At 41.0% G+C, this 20,177-nt stretch overlaps 1 protein-coding gene and 1 pseudogene across 1 annotated transcript in view; both read right to left on the minus strand.

Annotated features, from left to right (window-relative positions):
* The window catches only part of KCNQ5 (potassium voltage-gated channel subfamily Q member 5), a gene marked incomplete at its 5' end in the record, with an annotated part of 638,988 nt that overhangs the window by 138,514 nt on the left and 480,297 nt on the right, over window positions 1-20,177 (minus strand). Inside the window, one exon of the mRNA XM_045294328.1 lies at window positions 17,878-18,004. Within this exon, the coding sequence (XP_045150263.1) occupies window positions 17,878-18,004 (127 nt within the window). The remainder of the gene's footprint in view (window positions 1-17,877; window positions 18,005-20,177) is intronic.
* Window positions 19,602-20,177, minus strand: part of LOC115871014 — a 2,799-nt pseudogene continuing 2,223 nt past the window's right edge.

Raw genomic sequence — 20,177 nt, forward strand, 5'->3', positions numbered from 1 at the left:
CCAGTTGTGTGATTACTCACTCACTCACTCATTCACTCACTCACGGCCATTGATTCAATTTTCAGAAAGATGGCAACTCTCTACGGGAGTAGAAGGCTTCATCTTACTCCTTCATAGCTTCTCATGGTTTCAAACTGCTGACCTTGTAGTTAGCAGCCCAACATGGAATCACTATGTCACCAGGGCTGGGCTCCTTAAATATAGATCAAGCTATAATTAATAGCCAATTAAAACCACAGATTCCACTTTTACATTCTAGAACACAATCTTTCCTGCAATTGTTTATTGCAGGCATATCTTGCAGCTCTTGTGGGCTCAGTTCTAGACCACTGCAATAAAACAAATATTGCAATACAGTGAGACATGTGAATTTTTTTGTTTTCCTCTGTATATGAAAGTTATATTTACATTACACTTAGTCTATCGATTGTGCAAAAGCATAATGGAAAAGTTTACAGTACTGTGAGAATTACCAAAGTGTAACACAGTGACACGAATTGAGCACACTGCTATTGGAAATACAGTATCAATATACCTGTTTGATGCGGAGCTGCCAAAAATCATCAACTAATAAAAAATGCAGTATCTGTGAAGTACAGTAAAGCAAAAGTTAATAAATAATACCAGTATTAAAGTACATGATTTTACTTAAATTTCTTTAGTAAATAATTATTAAAGTAAATAATACCCAGCCTGATTCATTTTCTCACTTTTCTTTGTTTTAAACATAAAAATTTATTCTTAATTTAAAATCATTTCATTCTACTTGGATCAACAACTAATTGTCCATGGAGGTTGCTGTCAAGACATCGAATGCACTATTGCATTGGGAATGTCTGCTACGAAAGAGCTCTTTAATGTTTTAAAAAGCAAAGATGACAAAAGTGAGCCTTCGCCCGAAACAAAAATCCAAAAGAACACCCCACCTCAAAACATTGCTCCCCAAACCAAACCCATTGCTGTCAATTCCAAATCAAACAGATATACAAATATGGGGGTGATATTTGAATCATGAGCAAAGGCAGGCACACAGCCTCCTTGTTGGGAGTCCAGATTAGAAGATTAGGCGACCGAGAACTGATGGCTGCCTTTGTCTTGGCGTTAGCCTTATAGGTCTCATACACTGTTGTCACTTGTGATTGACTGGCACCACTTAGTGTGATTTCCAGGTCCATCAATCTCATGGGGTGTTTGGGGTTCCATCACTGCTTTTTGGGGTGCATAGTATTTCTTTGTGCGCGTACCAGAGCTGCTTTCACCACTTTTCTACTGATGGGCACTTGGGCTGTTTACAGCTTCTCGCTGTTGTGACCTGTGCTCCTATGAACGTGGGGCAGCCTATGTCTGTCTGTGTTGTGTCTCTTACTTCAGGTCGTACCATTTTGTGGAAATGGCTGCTTCTTGACAGTCTCACTAGAGAAGTGAATGGTCAAATTTGTACATTTTTTGACAATCTGACAGGTGATAAAATGCAATAATTTTCATTTCCTTTTTTATGGGTAAGATGGAGTATATGTGAGGGTAAGTCAAATGGATTGCTACAAAATCTTAGAAACTGTCCTTAAACAAACATATCCAAATGGGAAGCCATCTTCCCTGACGTATCCTCCACATAGGTCTACACACTTCAAAAGGTAGTGTTTTCACCTTTCTAACACTTCTCCAAAGAATTCTGCACTCTCTGATTCATACCACATCAACATGACAGTTTTGGATCATCCATAGACTTATATCGTATTATAAAGAAAATGTTCTTTGAGTTTGGGGAACAAAGAGAAGTCTACAAGGGCAAGATCAGGGTTGTGCAGTGGGTGGTTTGATTTCCAAATGACATTCTTACAGGGCCATAGGGCAGCCCTGGCTATACTTGAAGAATGAGCCATTGCCTTGTGATGGGCATTTCCTTTTTAAAAAAAATAATTTTATTGGGGGCTCATACAACTCCATCCATTGTGTCAAGCACATTTTTACATTTGTTGCCATCATCATTCTCAAAACATTTACTTTCTACTTGAGCCCTTGGTATCAGCTCCTTTTTTTTCTCCACCCCCCCCCGCCCCCCCCAAACTCTTGATAATTTATAAATTATTATTATTTTTTCATGTCTTACACTGTCTGACGTCTCCTTTCACCCACTTTTCTGTTGTCTGTCCCCCAGGGAGAGGGTTATATGTAGATCCTTGTGATGAGTTCCCCCTTTCTACCCCACCTTCTCTCCACCCTCCCGGTCTCACCACTCTCACCACTGGTCCTGAGGCGTTCATCTGTCCTGGATTCCCTCTTTCCAGCTCCTGTCTGTACCAGTGTACATCCTCTGGTCTAGCCAGATTTGTAAGGTAGAACTGGGATCATGATAGTGGCAGGGAGGAAGCATTTAGGAACTAGAGAAAAGTTGTATGTTTCATCATTGCTATACTGCACCCTGACTGGCTCGTCTCCTCCCGTGACCCTTCTGTAAGGGGCTGTCCAGTTGCCTACACATGGGCTTTGGCTCTCCACTCTGCACTCACCCTCATTCCACAATGATATGAATTTTTGTTCTCTGATACCTGATACCCGATCCTATCTACACCTCGTGATCTCACAGGCTGGTGTGCTTCTTCCATGTGAGCTTGTTGCTTCTTAGTTAGATGGCCACTTGTTTATCTTCGAGCCTTTAAGACCCCAGATGCTATATCTTTTGATAGCCGGGCACCGTCAGCTTTCTTCACCACATTTGCTTATGCACCCACTTTGTCTTCAGCGATCATGTCAGGAAGGTGAGCATCATGGAATGCTGAAACTCAAACTCTTTAAGGGAGTAGAAGGCCTCATCTTTCCCCTGAGGAGTGGCTCTCAGTTTCAAACTGCTGACCTCTTAGCCCAACTCTTAACCACTATGCTACCAGAGCTCCTGAGCTAAATGCCTAGTAGCAATATTTTTTGACCTAAAGTCTCAGATACAAGGGGATTTCTGAACGTTGGTAGAAAAATTACATTATTTTTAAATTCCATTTTCCATTCCCGCATGTGTGTGTACGTGTGTATCACTTCTGTGAATGATTTGCTGTATTGATTTTCCATCTTTTCTACTGGGTTGTTTGAAATGTCTTGTTTTCCAGAGCACTATATATCAGTGGTCACACATTGGGCTACTAACTAGAAGGTAAGTAGTTTCAAACTACTAGCCAGCTCCTCAAGAGAGAGATTAAATTTTCTACTCCTGAAAAGAGTAGAATTCCTACTCCTGGAAATTCACAGCGGTAGTTCTACCCTGCCCTATAGAGTTGCTATGATCCAGAATTGACTTGAAGGTGGTGAATTTTATTTTTTGGTTTAATATGAAGGGGTACCCCACCAAAATGGGAAAAAGCTCTGCTGATTTGAGGGGGATAGTGCATTTGAATTCGTTCCACCGGGTCAGACTGTTAATCAAGCTTTCTATTTAGAGGTTCTGAAAAGATTGTGTAGCAGTGTGCAACAAAAAAGGCCTGATTTGTAGCAGATGGGGGACTGGTTTTGCCACCACGACAATGCACCTGCTCACGCAGCCATTGCAGTGTGTCAGTTTTTGGCAAAAATTAAAATTAAAAAAGTATGCCTCTCTCAGTTGCTCCATGCAACTGACTCACCTGACCTTGCTCTGTGTGACTTATTTTTGTTTCTATGAGTGAAGAGGACATGGAAGGGCAGTGATTTGATGATGTAGAAGAGGAGAAGAAAAAGCTAGGGAGGTGCCATCCAAACAGTTGAGTTTGAAAAATGTTTCCAAGAATGGAATCGCAGATTTGACAAATGTATTAAGTGTATTAGAAAAAAAAAAAGTGTACTAGAGAATACTTTGAGAGTGATACGGTTGTTTTGTAAAAAAATTTAAATACAAAGCTTTGGGAAAAAAATTCCAGTTTTTTAGGGTACCCCTCATATATCTTATGAGGGGTGATTACCTCATTGTATCTGATATGAATTGTAAATATTTTCTCATGATTTTCTTTGGACTTTGCTTTTCATTTTGTGCACAATGCAGTCTTTTTTGACTTTATGTAGCCTAACTTATCAATAAGGAGCTCTGGTGATGTAATGGTTATCCCTTGGGCTGCTAACTGCAAGGTCAGCAGCTCAAAACCACAGGTGAAAGAGGAGGGGGCTTTCCATGCCCATAAAGAGCTACAGTCTCAGAAGGCCACAGGGCCAGTTCTACTCTGTCCTGCGGTGTCACTCTGAGCCAGTACTGACTTGAGGGCAGTGAGTTTGAATTTTTGAGGATTCATCAGTGTTTTTTTTTCTTTGACTTATCTCTAGTTAGAAAAGCCTTCTTGCTTCAAAAATTACAAAGGAATTTACCCTTATCTGCACAAGAGTATTTTTCGGTTTCATTCCATTTCATCTGGGATCTACTTACAGTTTATTTTAGAATACGGTAAGATAGACATTGATTCAAGTTTATCTTTTTTTGGAAGGAGTTCTTAGTTGGTCTATACACGACTTATAGCCAGAGCAAGGATGAAATTGGGACTCATGAACTTGGGCACAAAATGTTGTTACTAATTTTTGAGACAATGACTTATCTGTTAGTTGTGATAGAAGATTCATTGGAAGACTTTAGGGAGAGTTTTGGAGGAAAAGAGTCAGAGAATTAACTTAAGACTAGGAATATTTCAACCGATGACAAGGAGCTATATGTGACCTCCTCCCTGGGGGACGGACAACAGAAAAGTGGGTGAAGGGAGATGTCGGACAGGGTAAGATATGACAAAATACCAATTTATAAACTATCAAGGGCTCATGAGGGAGCGGGGAGCGGGGAGGGAGGGGAAAAATGAGGACCTAATGCCGGGGGCTTAAATGGAGAGAAAATGTTTTGAGAATGATGAGGGCAATGAATGTACAAATGCGTTTTACACAATTGATGTATGTATGATTGTGATAAGAGTTGTATGAGCCCCTAATAAAATGATTAGAGAAAAAAAAAAAAGAAAAAAATAGGAATATTTCTGGGAGGAATGGGACTTGGTAGAAAAAAAGACTTCTTTAGATCACTGTAGTCTCATGAAGGTGAGTCTTGGGTGTAATTTCTATAAAACATCATTGGGCATTCATAAATCTGATGCTTTAAAGTCCAAATTAGAGGCTTTAAAAAGTTCATGGATAAATTGAATTACAATCGATGGAGTTCTCCCACACACTTCTTGAGGTCTTTTCTTATTATTAGCAGACAATCATTATTGGTATTGGTCTAGTGTCTGCTCTTTGGGGGCTTTCTACAAAATGAAATCAAATTCAAGTATTGGTCCTTCAGGAATTTGTACATTATTGACTTCTTACATTAAATTATCTTTAAAAACAAACAAAATTGACCTCACTGATCAGGCTGTGAGGATCTGTCACTTCATGTTATTTTCATTTGCTTTTTAACCCAGTGGGTGAAATATGAATTTCAGCAACTCTTGCTTATTAAAATACATTTTATAGAAAAACAAAGAAAGCAGAAATATGTATTCTCTGTAAAAAGAAAAAATAATGTCTTTCAAGCCAGCAAAGATGTGATTTATTGCAATGAAGCACGCTGGGCATTTCCAGATTTGAAAATGAGTGGCCCCCCCACACTGGAGAACTGAACAAACACATACCACGTGGCCCTGGAGGGATAAAAAAGCATGTTCAGACAAAACCCTATACACAATTATTTATGGCAGCGTTGTGTGTCTGATAGCCCAAATGAAGAAACAACTCGAATGACCATGAATAGGTAAATGGATCAACTAATGGTGGCCATCTGTATCCCGGTATCATAGTCAGCAGTAAATGAAGTCAACTATTGATACACATGACCTGGGTGGATCTCAAGAATGTTATGCTCAGTGGGAAAACAAAGCCAGTCTCAAAAGGATACCTACTGTTAATATGACATTCTCACATGACAAAATTATAGTGATGGAGAACTGATTAGTGCATTCATAGGGTTAGTGTTGGGGAAGAAGTGACTATAACAGAAGTAAGCAAGGGCACTTCTTTGGAGTAATAAAAAAGTTCTGAATCCTGATGTGGTAGTTAATCAAATCTATACATCTCATGGTAACAAGTGCTTGGAAAAATATTTTTATTTTTTAAATTATTATTTTGTAATAAATCATTTTATTGGGGGCTCTTATGGCTCTTAGAACACTCCATACATCAATTGTATCAAAAGAACATTTGTACATTTGTTGCCATGATCATTTTCAAAACACTCTTTCCACTTGAGCCCTTGGTATCAGCTTCTTTTTTTCCTTTTCTCCTTCTCCCTCCCACTCTTGTGAACCCTTGATAATTTATAAATTATTTTTATTTTCATATCTTACGCCGTCCTCTGTCTCCCTTTACCCATGCTTCTGTTGTTTGTCCCCCTTGACGGGTGGTGCTGGTTGTATGCAGATCATTACGATCAGTTCCCCATTTTTCTTCCTTCCCCCCCACTGCCCCCTACCTTAACGGTATTGCTACTCCAATTATTGGTCCTGAGGGATTTATCTGTCCTAGAGTGTGTGTGTTGAGAGCTCTTATCTGTACCAGTGTACATGCCCTGGTCTAGCCAGATTTGTAAGGTAGAACTGGGGTCATGATATTTGGAGGAAGGAAGCATTAAAGAACTAGAGGAAAGTTGTTTGTTTCATAGGTGCTATACTGCACCCTGCCTGACTCGTCCCCTCCTTGTGACCCTTCTGTCAGGGGATGTCCAGGAGACCCAGATGGGCTTTGGGTCTCCACTCTAACTCCCTCATTCGAATAGAAATGGTTGTTTGTTTTGGGTCTGATGATGCCTGATACCTGATCCTGCCAACACCCTGTGACCACACAGGCTGGTGTGCTCCTTGCATGTGGGAACTCTTAAATCCTTGTCCCTTCTCTAATGTCTACAGATAATGAATGGATCAGCACATACAGAATCACTGAGAATTAGTGAGGAAATAAATAAAAGCCCTAACTCAAACAAAAACAACAAAAAGGCACAATCAGCTTTTGTTTCAAGGGGAACAGTGAATTGAGCATTTAACTCAAAATAATTCTTTAATTCCTTCAAATTAGAGGGGGTTCAGAGGGGAAAGTGTGTACTCTTTTCACTCATTGTGGGTGGTTCTGCTTTTGAAATCAGGAAATTTTATTCTTGACAAAAAAAAAAAAAAGGCTCTGCAGCTCTTTCAAGGGGAACTTTTCCTCATGTTTCCACGGGAGGCAAATAAAGCAGTGCTTCCTCACTGCGGTCCACAGGGTAGGATAATCCCTATCAGGGTGTCAGGTGTCCTCTGGAGCACACTGGAAAGCTGAAGCCGGAGGAGACCGTTGCTAATCCACATAATGCGATCTCCCACCAACCTGTTAATCAATTCCGTTTTCCTGCCTCCCTCATTACTCTTCCCTGTGTAGATTAAATGGATTATAAAGTAATTAAATTTGACTCCAACAAGAGGCAGTGCTTCAGAGCAATGAGCTACTGGGAGGCTGGCTTTCTATTTCCAACTTCACTGCTGACTTAGGGGCTGAGGACAGAGCACCCTACTTCACGGTGCCTCCATTTCCCTGCTCCAGAGTCAGATAAACAATGTCTCAGAGGGACGTAGAGCTCGCTGCTTTATGAGCTCGGTATTTCATTTGAGTTCCAAATTTCTTTACAGAAAGGTGCTCTTTGAAGAATTAAAGATGTATTTATATTGTTGTTGTGACTCTTAATAGGAGTGACGCTTTAACATCTAATTTTAAAAAGCCTCATTTCGCACAGTACATTATCCGTGTTCTTAAATACTACAATCAGCTGTGTACTGAATTGCTCTGTGATGTTTATTCGAAATAATCTTTTAAAAGGCACTGTAAAGACGTACTGTGGAACATTTTCAAAGCCACGTGCCTTATTTTAACGGCAGGACTTCCACTGAAGTTAATGGGCTTCACACTGGGAAATCCCAAGCACTACTTTGAAAGTTTACCCCATAGTGACAGTTTAATGTTTCTTATTGATCATAAGTCTTCAGATAACACCTCAAGGCAAAAAAAGGGGACAATTTCCCAAAGGAAACAAATAATCTTTAAGGAAATAAATCTGCCTTGCAATCATCATTGCTAAGTATGAGGCAAAGCTCTTTGGTCCGAAGACTCTTGGGAGTTTCTTATTGGTGATAGTCACCGATGGAATTGTAAAAGCATTTTGTACTGCATTTTCTTCATTCCAGTTGCTCATAGAAAAGAACATCTTTTCTTTTTAATCTTGAACTTCATGTTTAAAAGGGGAGAAATGTAGGTCTTTAGGAGGGAATGCTTTAAGGTTAGCTTGAATGGATAATAATTTATATATTGCTAATATGAAGCTCAAAAATATGTAGATGATTAAAATATATAAAAGTCATATAGTCATGATTTTCATCACCTGATCAAAATATTGTTTTTAAAACTAAATAGTCAATGCTAGGCCTGCCAGCAACCAACCAATTGGATTTTCCCTGATGCCCTATCTTTGTTAGCTGCTTTGAATCAGGGTAAATTATATGTGCATCTATGCCCTCGTGTGGCCTGCCCGGCTTTCAGAGTGTGTCCTCTGCTTGTCTCCTTCTTTACTTTGCATTGCTTTTTGGATTTCAGCCACACTGACCTTTTTTGTCTCTTTTTTTGTCTAAGCTAAACTCATCAGGTATCAATCTCTGCAATTACCATTTTCCTGGCCAAGAAAGGTATGTGCTTACATTAACCTGCAGGTTCACTCTTTCAAAAGTGAGCCGGACAAGCCACATGGATGTAACCAGACCTTGGAAGCCAGAGAAGCCACAGAGAGACCCCTGCCAGCACTGAGATGCTTACAACGCCACTGGCCCCAAAGACTTTCTACCCACCGGTCATCTTGTATTTGGCTTCACTGCATGTGTTTCGTGAGTCTGAAGAGACCTTTATAGATTGGTATCGGACATGTGGGCTAATATCAGACTTATGGCCTTGGACTGGACTGGGTTGGGATGTTTTCTTAATATACAATTGCTCTTGTATATAAACTTCTTCCTTATATACATATACGTGCTTATGAATTTGTTTCTCTAGTCTACCCAGACTAACACAAAAAGATTCTCTCTGAACTCTCAATCTTCTTGATATTCTTCATTGTACTAACTCTAGTTGAAATTACATATAGCTATTTCAATTACCTATTGTCTTCCTCTGTCCACTGGTATGTTAGCCCTACAAGAGGGAGAACCTTGTTAATTTTATTCCACAGAGCCTCCCTGGCCACCAGAACAGTGCTTCGATAGAGTGGACATTGGATAAACTTTTGTTGTACCCTCCTTTGCCTTAGCCATTCATTATGAAATTCTATAGCCTTCTTTGCATGACTACTTCTATCTCCATCACCTTTGCTTTGTGCCTTCAATAGAACCAACGGGGATAAAAAGGATAACAACAACATTATGAAGAAATCCACTCTGACATATTTGAAAGCTCAGAAGACATGGAAAATTTCTAGAAATGTATTACCTATCCCAAACAAACACAATCTAAGGTAGGAAATTTGAACAGACCCATCACAAAATAGAAAAATGGAATCGGTTATGAGAAAATTCCAACCAAAAATAGTCCTACTGAATTCTATCAAACATTCAGAAAAGAACTGAAAACACAATTCTATTCAAATTATTCCAGAACATAAAAAAGGATGGATTATTTCTGAACTCACTCTATGAAATAAGCAAACTCTGATGGCAAAACCATGCAAAGACATGCTTAAAATTATTAAAAAATAAAATTGTAGACCAATGACCCTCATAAACATAGATCCATAAATTCTTAACAAAACAATAGAATCCAACAATATATTTTTAAAAAACCCAAATAATGCAGCAAGATCAAATCAGATTCATACAATGTGTGGAAGGATAGTTCAATATTAGAAAAACCAGCAAACACAACCCACCACATGACTAAAACAAGAGAACCACATGATTACATCAATTGATGCAAAAAGACTGATACACAACCCAACATCTGTTCTTGATAAACACTCAGCAAAATAGGACACAATGGAAATTCTTCAACATAGTTGAGGACATATTCACCAACACAATGGACACCAGTCTTCTCCCTGGAGAGGGGGCTGAAAACATTGCTCTCACGAACATGAACCAGACAAGGATGCCCTTTATCACTCTGCAAGCCATAACCAGAGAAATATGGTAAAAAAGATTCATAAAAGGCACTCAAATTGGCCAAGGAGTGAAACTACCTCTCTTTGCAGATGATATCACTTCAGAGAATCAACAAGACAGCATTGGAAGTGATAGAAGGGGTCAGCCAAGTGGCAAACTACAAGATCAATGTATAAAAGTCAGCCAGCTTCCTCTCCATTAACAAGTGGACTGTAAAAGAGGAATGCTATTTATAATAACCACCTCAAAGATGAAATACTTACGAATAAATCTAGCCAGAGACAGAAAAGACCAATAGAAAGATAGCCACCAAAAACCACTATGAAAAAGCAAGAGACCTCCATAAATGGAAGAATATCATCATTCTTAAAATGGAACATTTAAGCACTAACTTTAAATGAAAATGAAAAAAACCTTGGGTAAACAGAGCACTAACACCGAAGAAAAATAAAGTGGGAGACTTTATGATCATACTCCTCATTTAAAACCCTAATGTTCACTCAATGGTAGCCAAAACATCCCGTAACTGGTACAGTGACAGACACATAGATCAATGGTGCAGAATTGAGAACCTAAAAGTAAAGCTGTCCATGTTGGACAGCTGACCTTTGACAAAGGGCTGATAGCCTTTACGTGAGGGAGAGCAAAGGTGCTGGCAAAACTGAATATCCATTTGCAGAAAACGATGATCCTGATCTGTCACCATATTTAAAAAGTAACTCATGATGAACCAAAGACCTAAGTATAAAAGTTAAAACCATAAAGATCATCAAAGAAAAAATAAGGGACAACTTAGAGGCCCTAACACATAGCATGCATAGATTATCAAATCTATCTACAGATCATAAGGAGTAGAATAAAAACGAGACCATTACTAGTTGCCCCACTGCCATCAAGCTGGTTCCAACTCACGGTGACCTCCCATAGGGCTTAGGAGGATGTGAAACTGTACTGGACCCGAGTCTTAGGGCTATCAAGGTCACTTGGCACTACAGTCCACAAAGACATTGTTCTGTATCTTACTTTCATGAAGAGTAACCGGGGTCTTAAAAGCTGGGAGCCTCCTCTCCTCGTCCAGAGCAAAGGAGAGAGGAAAGTCACGGAGAACACTCAGCTCTCAGGGCTAATGGACAGCCTTCACCACCCTGACACCAGAACAACCAGCTGGTGCCAGGCGGCCATTGCCGACCTCTCTGAAAGGCATCACAATAGGAGGTTCTGAACAGGGTGGAAGAAAATTGTGGAACAAAACTCAACCATCATGAAAAAGATCAGGCTTACTAATGTCAGAGAAACTGAGGGGCCCCTGAGACGATGGCCTTTAGACATACTGCAGATCTGTAACTGATAGCACCCCAGTGGCCCACCAAATGGGGAGCCTGTAGGGCCACTGTGAGCCACAATCGTCTTGATGGCAGTGGGCTGCGCTTTGGTTGGTACAAGGTGTACAGTAACACCGGTGAGGTCTGCACTCCTCAGAACCATCAACTGTAGATCAAAAGGGCAGCATTTGCCCAGGAAGGAAACTCGGAATGCAGGAAGGCCTAAGAGAAATGGTAAACACAGGTTTGAAGTAGGAAAGAGTGTTGTTACATGGTGGGGACTGCAATCATGTCCTAAAACACAATGTGTATAAATTGTTGAATGGAAAACTGATTTGCTCAGCATACATTCATACAAATCACAATAAAATGTTTTTTTGTTGTTGTTTTTAAAGAAAGCAGCAAAAGGTAACCTGATTCTGCTAATATTTTTATTTTATTTTATTCTGCAATTAATGCCATTCTGTAAAGCCTGGTTACTCATTCAAGAGTTCTGAATTACTAATGATGAGCATAAAGGTGTTATCTTCTTTGTTTACTAGCTGCTGGCAATGAACAGGTTCAACTTAACTGAAGTTAAAAACACTCACAAACAGTAAGGGCATTTCCCCCTCCTGAGCAGGTGGAGTGCATTCTCGTTCTTTCAGGACAATCTTCCTCACTTTGAGCACTTCCTCTTTTATTTTTTAAAAGTTTTGTTGGCATACAATCCTCTTATCACATAATTCAACAGTTCAATATTAAGAATGGTACATCACCACAATCAATTTTAGAACATTTTTTCTGTACTTGTTGTCATTGGCTCCCCCTTTCCTCCTCCACTATACCCACAGAAAACCACAAATCCAGTTACTGTCAGGACAGATTCACCTATCCCGCATTTCAGAAAAACATACAAAAGAGGGCATCAATAACAGCAAAGTAAGATAGAGAAAAACCTCAATAGAAAAGAAAGCAGAAAATATGACAAATTAGAGCAAATTAAAAATGGGTCAAAGGGGAGATCATATGATGAGGTGTTAAATTTTAATCTAATTGCACCTGCAGCAATCTACTTTAAGACCATTCACCTCTCTGGTCCATGCTCAGAGGGAATTCACTGGAGGTTTAATCCAGGTGTATTTCCCCTTCATTAAAAAAAAACAAACTGAAATAAAATTTGAATGGGACAGAAGGGAGATCAAATGATGGGATATTACATTTCAACCTCACTACATCTGCCATAATCTACCTTGCAATGCTCGCTGTCTGATAACATGGTGATTCACATCTCAACTATGATCAGCCAGGATCCATGTGTAGACCTGCAAATAGATTGTGGGCCTTCCTTGTCATTCCTACTACCCTTCTGCAAACCAGGTGTTCACACTTTAAACTCGATGCCCTTCCTTCCTTTGGATTTGGACTTTATTATTGGGCCCATTTCTTAAAATAGGATATTACGGTACTTATGTAAAAGAGATACGACATCTATAAGCTGGTTAGAGCAGCATGTAGTGTGCAGTGGGTCTCGATAAATATCAGCACTTCTTTACTAAAGGGATTTGCGTAGCTTCCCTGTTCGGTGAGCAATCAATCCAGTGGGGCTCCTTTATCTTGGGATGACCCAGTGTAGGAGTGTACGTGTACTGTAGGTGTATAGAGACTTAGAAGTAAAGAGAAGAAGCAGAATAGTACGTGGCTGACAGGAAATAACCCGAAAGAGTAATTTCTCTTTATGAGGAGCAAAGACGCCAAGGAATAGAAAATGAGGCCTTCCGGGTACACATTTCATGGAACCAACGATAAAGAAGGCACGGAAGCAGAGGAGTGATGGCTGAGGACGTCAGAAGCCAGCAGCGGCTCTGCTAGTCTCTGATCTAACTTTAGAACACATTAGCAGATTAAGTTGCCTTTTTATAAGATCAACGCACAGATATATTAGAGTTGCTTCAGCCATGCCGTTGCTTTTAATAAAGGTTTCAAGTTTGTTTTAGTAAGTAAGAAGCTGGCTACCCTTTCTTAATTAAAAAAAAAAAATACACTTGCTGGCATTTCCCTGAGGAACTGCTATCTCATCTCATGTCAAAGGCTTTATAGGCTGCTTCGTGGGAGAAACATTTGTGCTGGGGTTTGCTTCTCCAGTCCTCCAGTGGAAATGTTACACTTTAGCAAAACTGTTAAAATAGCAATAAGCAATACACTTATATTTAGCAACAAATACAGATACAAGATTAATATCAGGCCAGTACTTTCTGCTTCCCTGAGATGTACTGCCAGACTGAAAAAAAAAACCCAACCCATATATATATATATATATATCCCCCCCCCATATATATGCCTGCTAACATCTGCTGGTAGGAGTCACCGAGGAATCCAAAAAGGCCACTATTGGAAGTAATTTGAGGACTTCTGCTCACACCAGGCTTATTATTGAAATCCCAGCACCAGCTTCGGGTACTATTTGAAATTTTCATTAATGAACGAACACTACAAAAAAGGAGTGATTCTGAAACCACCAGTCTTTGTGATTCCTTCACATATTCTCAGCAACAAGGCCACTGGGTGGCAAGTGATTTGTGTTGGGATGAGGAGAAATCGTGAAGGTGTGGTGGTGAGGGGAGGTGCCCAGCGCAGGGACATGACGGGCAGGCAGTGTGGAGAGACGCTGGACTCTCCAAACTGGTAATGCCGTGATTGTTGCCCACAGCTGTAGAAACGTTATTAGAGAGAAAAGGGAGTGAACACACCGGGGGAGGATGAGATTTTGTAATTAAAAATAAGACCTTAGCCGTTTGAAAGTACACTCTCAAACCCAAGCAGAGGTGAATCAATACAGTTATGCAGGAAAGCAGCTAATAAAAAAATTAAATAGATTGAATCTTCCCTCACATAACAATTGTTTAAAATGCTTCCCACATACACGCACACACAATGAACTTTATGATCCCTTAAATCAGCAAGTTTTGGAAAAACGTGGCCCTGGCTAGAGGGCAGCCATACAGAGGGTGGGCAGTTCAAGAGGGGAAAGACTCCCTGGGCCCTTTATCAGACACGTGTCCAAATCCTATCCGTTGGCCACGAGGGCTTGAGATTATACAGGCTCAGCAGCACCGATCTGCTGCTGATCGGGAAGAATAACGCTGGCGTGCTCAAGGAGCCGAGCTGCGCCAGCCTCTCTGGATTCTTTTGAACGTGCAGTACTTCCAAAAACATTGGGGTGTGTATTTGACATGTCCCGAAAGATCGAATCTTAAAACGTAACCTCTCCAAACTCTCTCAGAACAGTTGAGCAAGGAACAGACGAGAGAGAGAGAGATTCTATTCTTTTTCTTTTTTCTTTTCATTTTGTCATAGTCACTTAGGTTGAAAGAGGAAACTAACGGGTTCCCTTACGTTTCACTTTGTGATTTTACCTGTGGCATGAACCATTTTCATAGACCTATTAAACAGGCCTCAAAACGGTTTCAGCAGTCATCCAGTGACACCTGCTGCCTGAGGCAGCTGACATTTGGTTCCTCAGCGTAGGTTACATTTTATTGAATTCCTACTGAAGAGCCACATTTGAATGTTTCACTACTACATCAGTTCAGGTGGACCACGGATCAAACCGTTACATAGACATTCAGTTAAAGGTGGAGGAGGAGGGGATAGAAGCAGCAGCAAGGCTATCAGAAATGTAAGAAGAAATCTTATCCTTGTTCTAATGGGAATTCATTATTTATTCATACAATTTTCTTTCAGAGCAATTAATTTATTAGAGGTAAAATACCCAAATGAACCAAAGGCCTGAGGAGTCACCTAATCTATAGTTATTAACCATGTCATACTGAATTTGTAAGGCCATTACTGATGGGTCTAACGGCAAGTGAGATTACAGACCACACCACTTCACTGTTAGAAGCACATGTTATTACCAAGTGCTCTAAGGAGCTGAGACAGTAAGAGGAAGATTAGAGCATTGAGATCGACCGAAGCACCCAAGCTGGAAACGCCTATCGAAAGGCAGCAGACAGCTGGAGAAGGACTTTCTTTTCAGCACCGAGGCCAGGACTACATTGGCATTGCCTCTGGAACTGGAGCAAAACCAATTTTTAATTGGTTTTAAAATCTGGAATGGAATATTCCTGTAGCCATCCACGCACCGCCCTTCACTCTTTCAGGAGTTGAATGAATCTTGGCCAAACAACCATCTGCTGTGTGAACAGTTTTGTGTGGGTCTCTAAGGCACCGAAAGTATTTGTTATGCAGCAGCCACACATCAGGCTACAGCCCTTCCTAATGGTGCATGAGCAGGGGATGCGGGAAGAGAAGAAAACCTCCAGGGTACAAAACCTCATCGTTCATTCATTTGCCTGGGGGCTTGATGAGCCCACAAGGCTGGTGGCACTCTCTCTGGATTAGATGTTGGACTAGTAATTGTAAGGTTCGCAGTTCCAAGCCACCAGCTGCTGCCTGGGCGAAGGATGTGACTGCCTGCGTCCTGAGAGATGAACCGTTGGGGACACTCAATGGCAGTGGGTTTATCTGACGCCTGAGCATCACAGCTGCTAAAAAGCAGTAAAGCTCCTTCTTGGAAAAGAGAGGTGGCTGTACAAATAGATCGCCAAATGTGGTATTTTTTTGTTGTTGGTATTTTAAGATTGATTGAACTTAGAGTTTTCTCTTCATTCACTGTTGGTAACTCCAGTGTCTCAATCAGATTTCCTGACTTTTGTTGTTGAGTAAATGGCGACTCCTTTGAAGTATTCGCACCATGGAACTACCTTAGTGGCAGAGGATACGGGGCACCACCAGTCCTCAGCATAGTGCTCTGTCTGTGCCCAAGGATGGCATCGAGAGCTCTTCTCAATCGAGTCCAAGTCTGCGAAGACTCTTTCTTTTCTTTCCCTTTTCGGGGGTATATTTATTTATTTAGTCATTATTATTGCGGGCTCTTACAACATTCCATATATCAATTGCATCCAACATATTTGTACATGTGTTGCCATCATCATTTCCAATCTATTTTCTTCCTACTTGAGCCCTTGGTATAAGCTCCTCTTTTTCTCCCCTCCCTTCCCACCCTCGTGAATCCCTGATCAATTATATGTGGCTATTATTATTTCAGATCTTACACCCTTCACCCACCATTTCTGTTATTTGTCCCAGTCGTGTGTGGGGGGGGATGCTATATATCCAACCTTGTGATGGGTTCCCCCTTTCTCCCCCTTCCTCCTCCCTGGCCATCCCCCTACCCTCATGTTATTGCTACTTCCACTACTGCTCCTGAGGGGGTTATCTGTCCTGAATTCCATGGGTCCAGAGCTCTTATCTGTACCAATGTGTGCTCTTTGGTCTAGCCAGATTTGTAATGTAGAACTGGGTTATAGTAGTGGGGGAGAGGAAGCCCTCAGGAACTAGAGGAATGATGGGGAGGTACTTTCTGATGTCTTCCTTAACCCACTCTTCCTCTGTCAAAGGAAACATGGGTGAAGGAAGAAATAAAAGAATTACTAAAAAAAAAAAATACTCATTATCTCTTGACTTAAAACAAAGCAGAAAACCTGTTGTAGTTGAAGTGCATAATCTACATAACCTACCTTGTAAATGATAAAAACCACTTATGCAGTTTGGAAATTGTTGAAATAAATAAGCCTTTCACTAAGAACACTCTGTGTTCTGATTAGAATGGATGTCTAAGAACCAAGAAGGGAAAAAGACCAAGAAAATAAAACATAGCTGACTAATAATAACAACAATAGCAGATATATAGGAGTGTTCAATTTTATGGTATACTTTCAAATACATTACTGGGAGATGACAGATCTAAACCACAGAATTTTATATGGCATTTTGATTAAAAGGGGTCATTTCATGCCAGGACCCAGGTGAACAGAGTCTCTCTAGGGACCCACCGAGGTATAGTGGGGTGCTCTTTATTTGGGGGTTGCAGGTGTGAAAGACTCATTTCAGCGGCCAGGACACTTTATCAGCGTGGTGACTACACCACCATCATTCTGGAGCATGCTACTTGATGTATAATCCCAAAACTAATGCATTGCTACCCATGCTGGTCACTCAAGGGTATGATCAGATTTGATATTTTCTACTTAAGGGTAATGCTGAAGAACCATATATTTCACTTTAATGTAGTTGATAAAAATTGGAGTTTTAGAGCCCAACCATCGAAGTTCAAATCCCAGTTTTGCCACTAACTACCTGTAAAACTTTTGGCAACTCACTTCACTGCTCTTTGCATCTGTAGAACGGGGATGATGAACATACCTGCCTCACGGTGTTGGGCGGAGGATTACACGAGTCAACATTTTCAAAACACAAGCATGCTCAGCCCCTGGTTAGTGCTCAATGTTGGCTGGTTCTCAATGCCAATCAAATGTTGAAATAATTAAATGTAGGCTTGCCTGGGATTTTGATGGTCAGGCTTTCAAACTCACCTATAACACAGAAAGGCTTTCGGGCAAACCTCAATCTTCCTTGCCATCCTCTGTACCGACAACAGCAACCCGCAGACCAGATTCGAATGATGAACTCCAAACCAAAGACGACAATCATCACGAACTCCTAGAACATCAAAGGAGACACATCAGACAGACGCCCCAGGCAGCAAGCCACAGCCAGAAACTCTACAGAGGCTCTGCGCAGGTAGGTCCTTTGTTGAGAATGTCTGTTGTGGAGCTCGTGTTGAGGCCATCTCGTCACCATGTCCAACCAACCCAGGAGCATCCGGAATTCCGATGCTCACCTGTCATGGAGCACCGTTCCTTTCCCAGCTTTGAACACTTTGCACATGGGGAGTCAGTTTCCATATTACATGGGTAGGCTGAATAATTGATCTAGGTTGTCCGAAACATACCTTGTAGCGGATGTAAGCTACCTTGTAACAGGTGAAACGTCTGAAATGCGCGAGTGAGTCCTACAATGTCATGGCATGTTGAAAGAAAACACAACACAGTTCCATTTTGCTGCAAGGAATGACATCCTCCCTAAACCTTTATGAGTTGCCCTCAAAAAAAGAAGATATAAGTATTTAGAAGCAGACTGAGTTCTTTTGTTGTGGTGTCCAAACCTCCCTATAAAACAGCAAGATTTAAGAGCATGTGTGTGTGGTGCATGTACTGCATGCCAGAACCAGGACCCCGAGGCGTCCAGCTCCGAAGCCTGTGACTGATTCTGCTGCCCTGTGGCAGGAGCTGCCCAGAAAACAACACCTGCCCTGGGAGAGCGAGTTGGAGCTTGTTTCGGAATTGCTGTGAGTGAGCCCCGGGGAAAGGCCAACTAAAGTGGATCGCTGAGCAGTCAGCTGTAGCACGACAAAGCAAATGGAATTTGTGAGAGGGAAGCATCCTGGGGCCTGATACTGAGTTTATTAAAAAAAAAAAAATTGGCTTCTTAAAATAAATAATTCCCTCAATTGTTTTTGAAGAAGGTTTGACTCAACATTTATAATCCAGGACAATACTTATTAATTGACTTTTATTATGATTGCTTAGTTATAAAGGCAATATGTAGTTTAAATCCAAATAGTCAAATGTGATGGAAACCAAGTATAGAAGTAAAGCTCCTAACCCACTTCCCACTCTCCCACCACAAGCCCTCAGATAAAACCAGTTAGCACATCTAGAAAGTGGTCTTTTTGCTTGAGTTTACGCCAACACCAGCCTCTGTATTTACGAGTACGGGATGGGCAGTGCTTTTGGATTGCCTCATACAGACACCCGGCTCTCCTTCTTTACTTCGCCCTGTTTCATGATGAGAAACAAAGCCCTCATTTTGTCAGTGCCAGTTTTCAGTGATGTAAATTACTTGTAGAATCAATCTCTAAAGATGACTTTATATACTGATAACCAAAACTATGTTAATACACGCGCATTCATGAGATGAGGGTTTGATTCATTTTTTTTTAAGTTTTCAAAAATACATTTATTATTTAAAACATTGGACAGACTATAATTCATAGAGTCAAAATAACCCTCCAGAGACAAACGAGAGTTTGAATTCAGGCTTCAAGTGAAAGTTAAGCATGATTAAACTCACTCGGAAGCAGTCCTCACCGCAAGAAGCAGCATTTTGTAGACCAACTCCTCAATTCTCCAAATCCTGTCTGTATGGCTGCCATCATTTTACTCTGTTCTGGGGCCTTGGCATGCAAACTTCATGCCTATTTCCAAAATTCAAAACTGCCAAACTGAGATGAGCAATTGTTGGGCTTTGGTTGAGGTTAATAACCAGTTCGGTCATTGATCTTTTGTTCTCGGCTTTTGAAGTCAGCGTGGAGCCCAGTGGCCCCTTCTCCATCACTGCCTCCCACAGAAGTCATCATCTTCCTTTTGTTTCTTCCGGGTCTCCAGGTCCTTTCTCGTGCGCTCAGACTCCTCGATGCCATCAAGCTTCAGCTCCACTCGGGTTGGCTGTCGTCTGTCGCAGCATCACGAAACCAACGCCAAGGGCTGGAGCTGTGAACTGTGAGCCGTTCGCAGGTGGTTCTTTCCCTTTCAGGGTCTAAGTGGCTCAGTCATTTGTTCCGCACACACTGTGAGCTCCAGCTGTACAACTGAAAGGCACCGCCACCTTTTAAAGCCTGTTCAGCTCAGCCCCTTCCTGGAAACTTGGCATCCATCACAAATCTACCGCTCAGCCGGGGTTTTGTTTCATGTTGGCTTTGAAAGTACATCTAGTTAGTGGCACTACAGGCTCATTAAAATGTCGAATGATCCAGTCTACCTGTTGTTGTTGT

This window comes from Echinops telfairi, unplaced genomic scaffold, assembly GCF_000313985.2.
Source record: "Echinops telfairi isolate 266 unplaced genomic scaffold, ASM31398v2 ScPeMD7_3533;HRSCAF=4204_0, whole genome shotgun sequence".
Taxonomy (NCBI): Eukaryota; Metazoa; Chordata; class Mammalia; order Afrosoricida; family Tenrecidae; genus Echinops; species Echinops telfairi.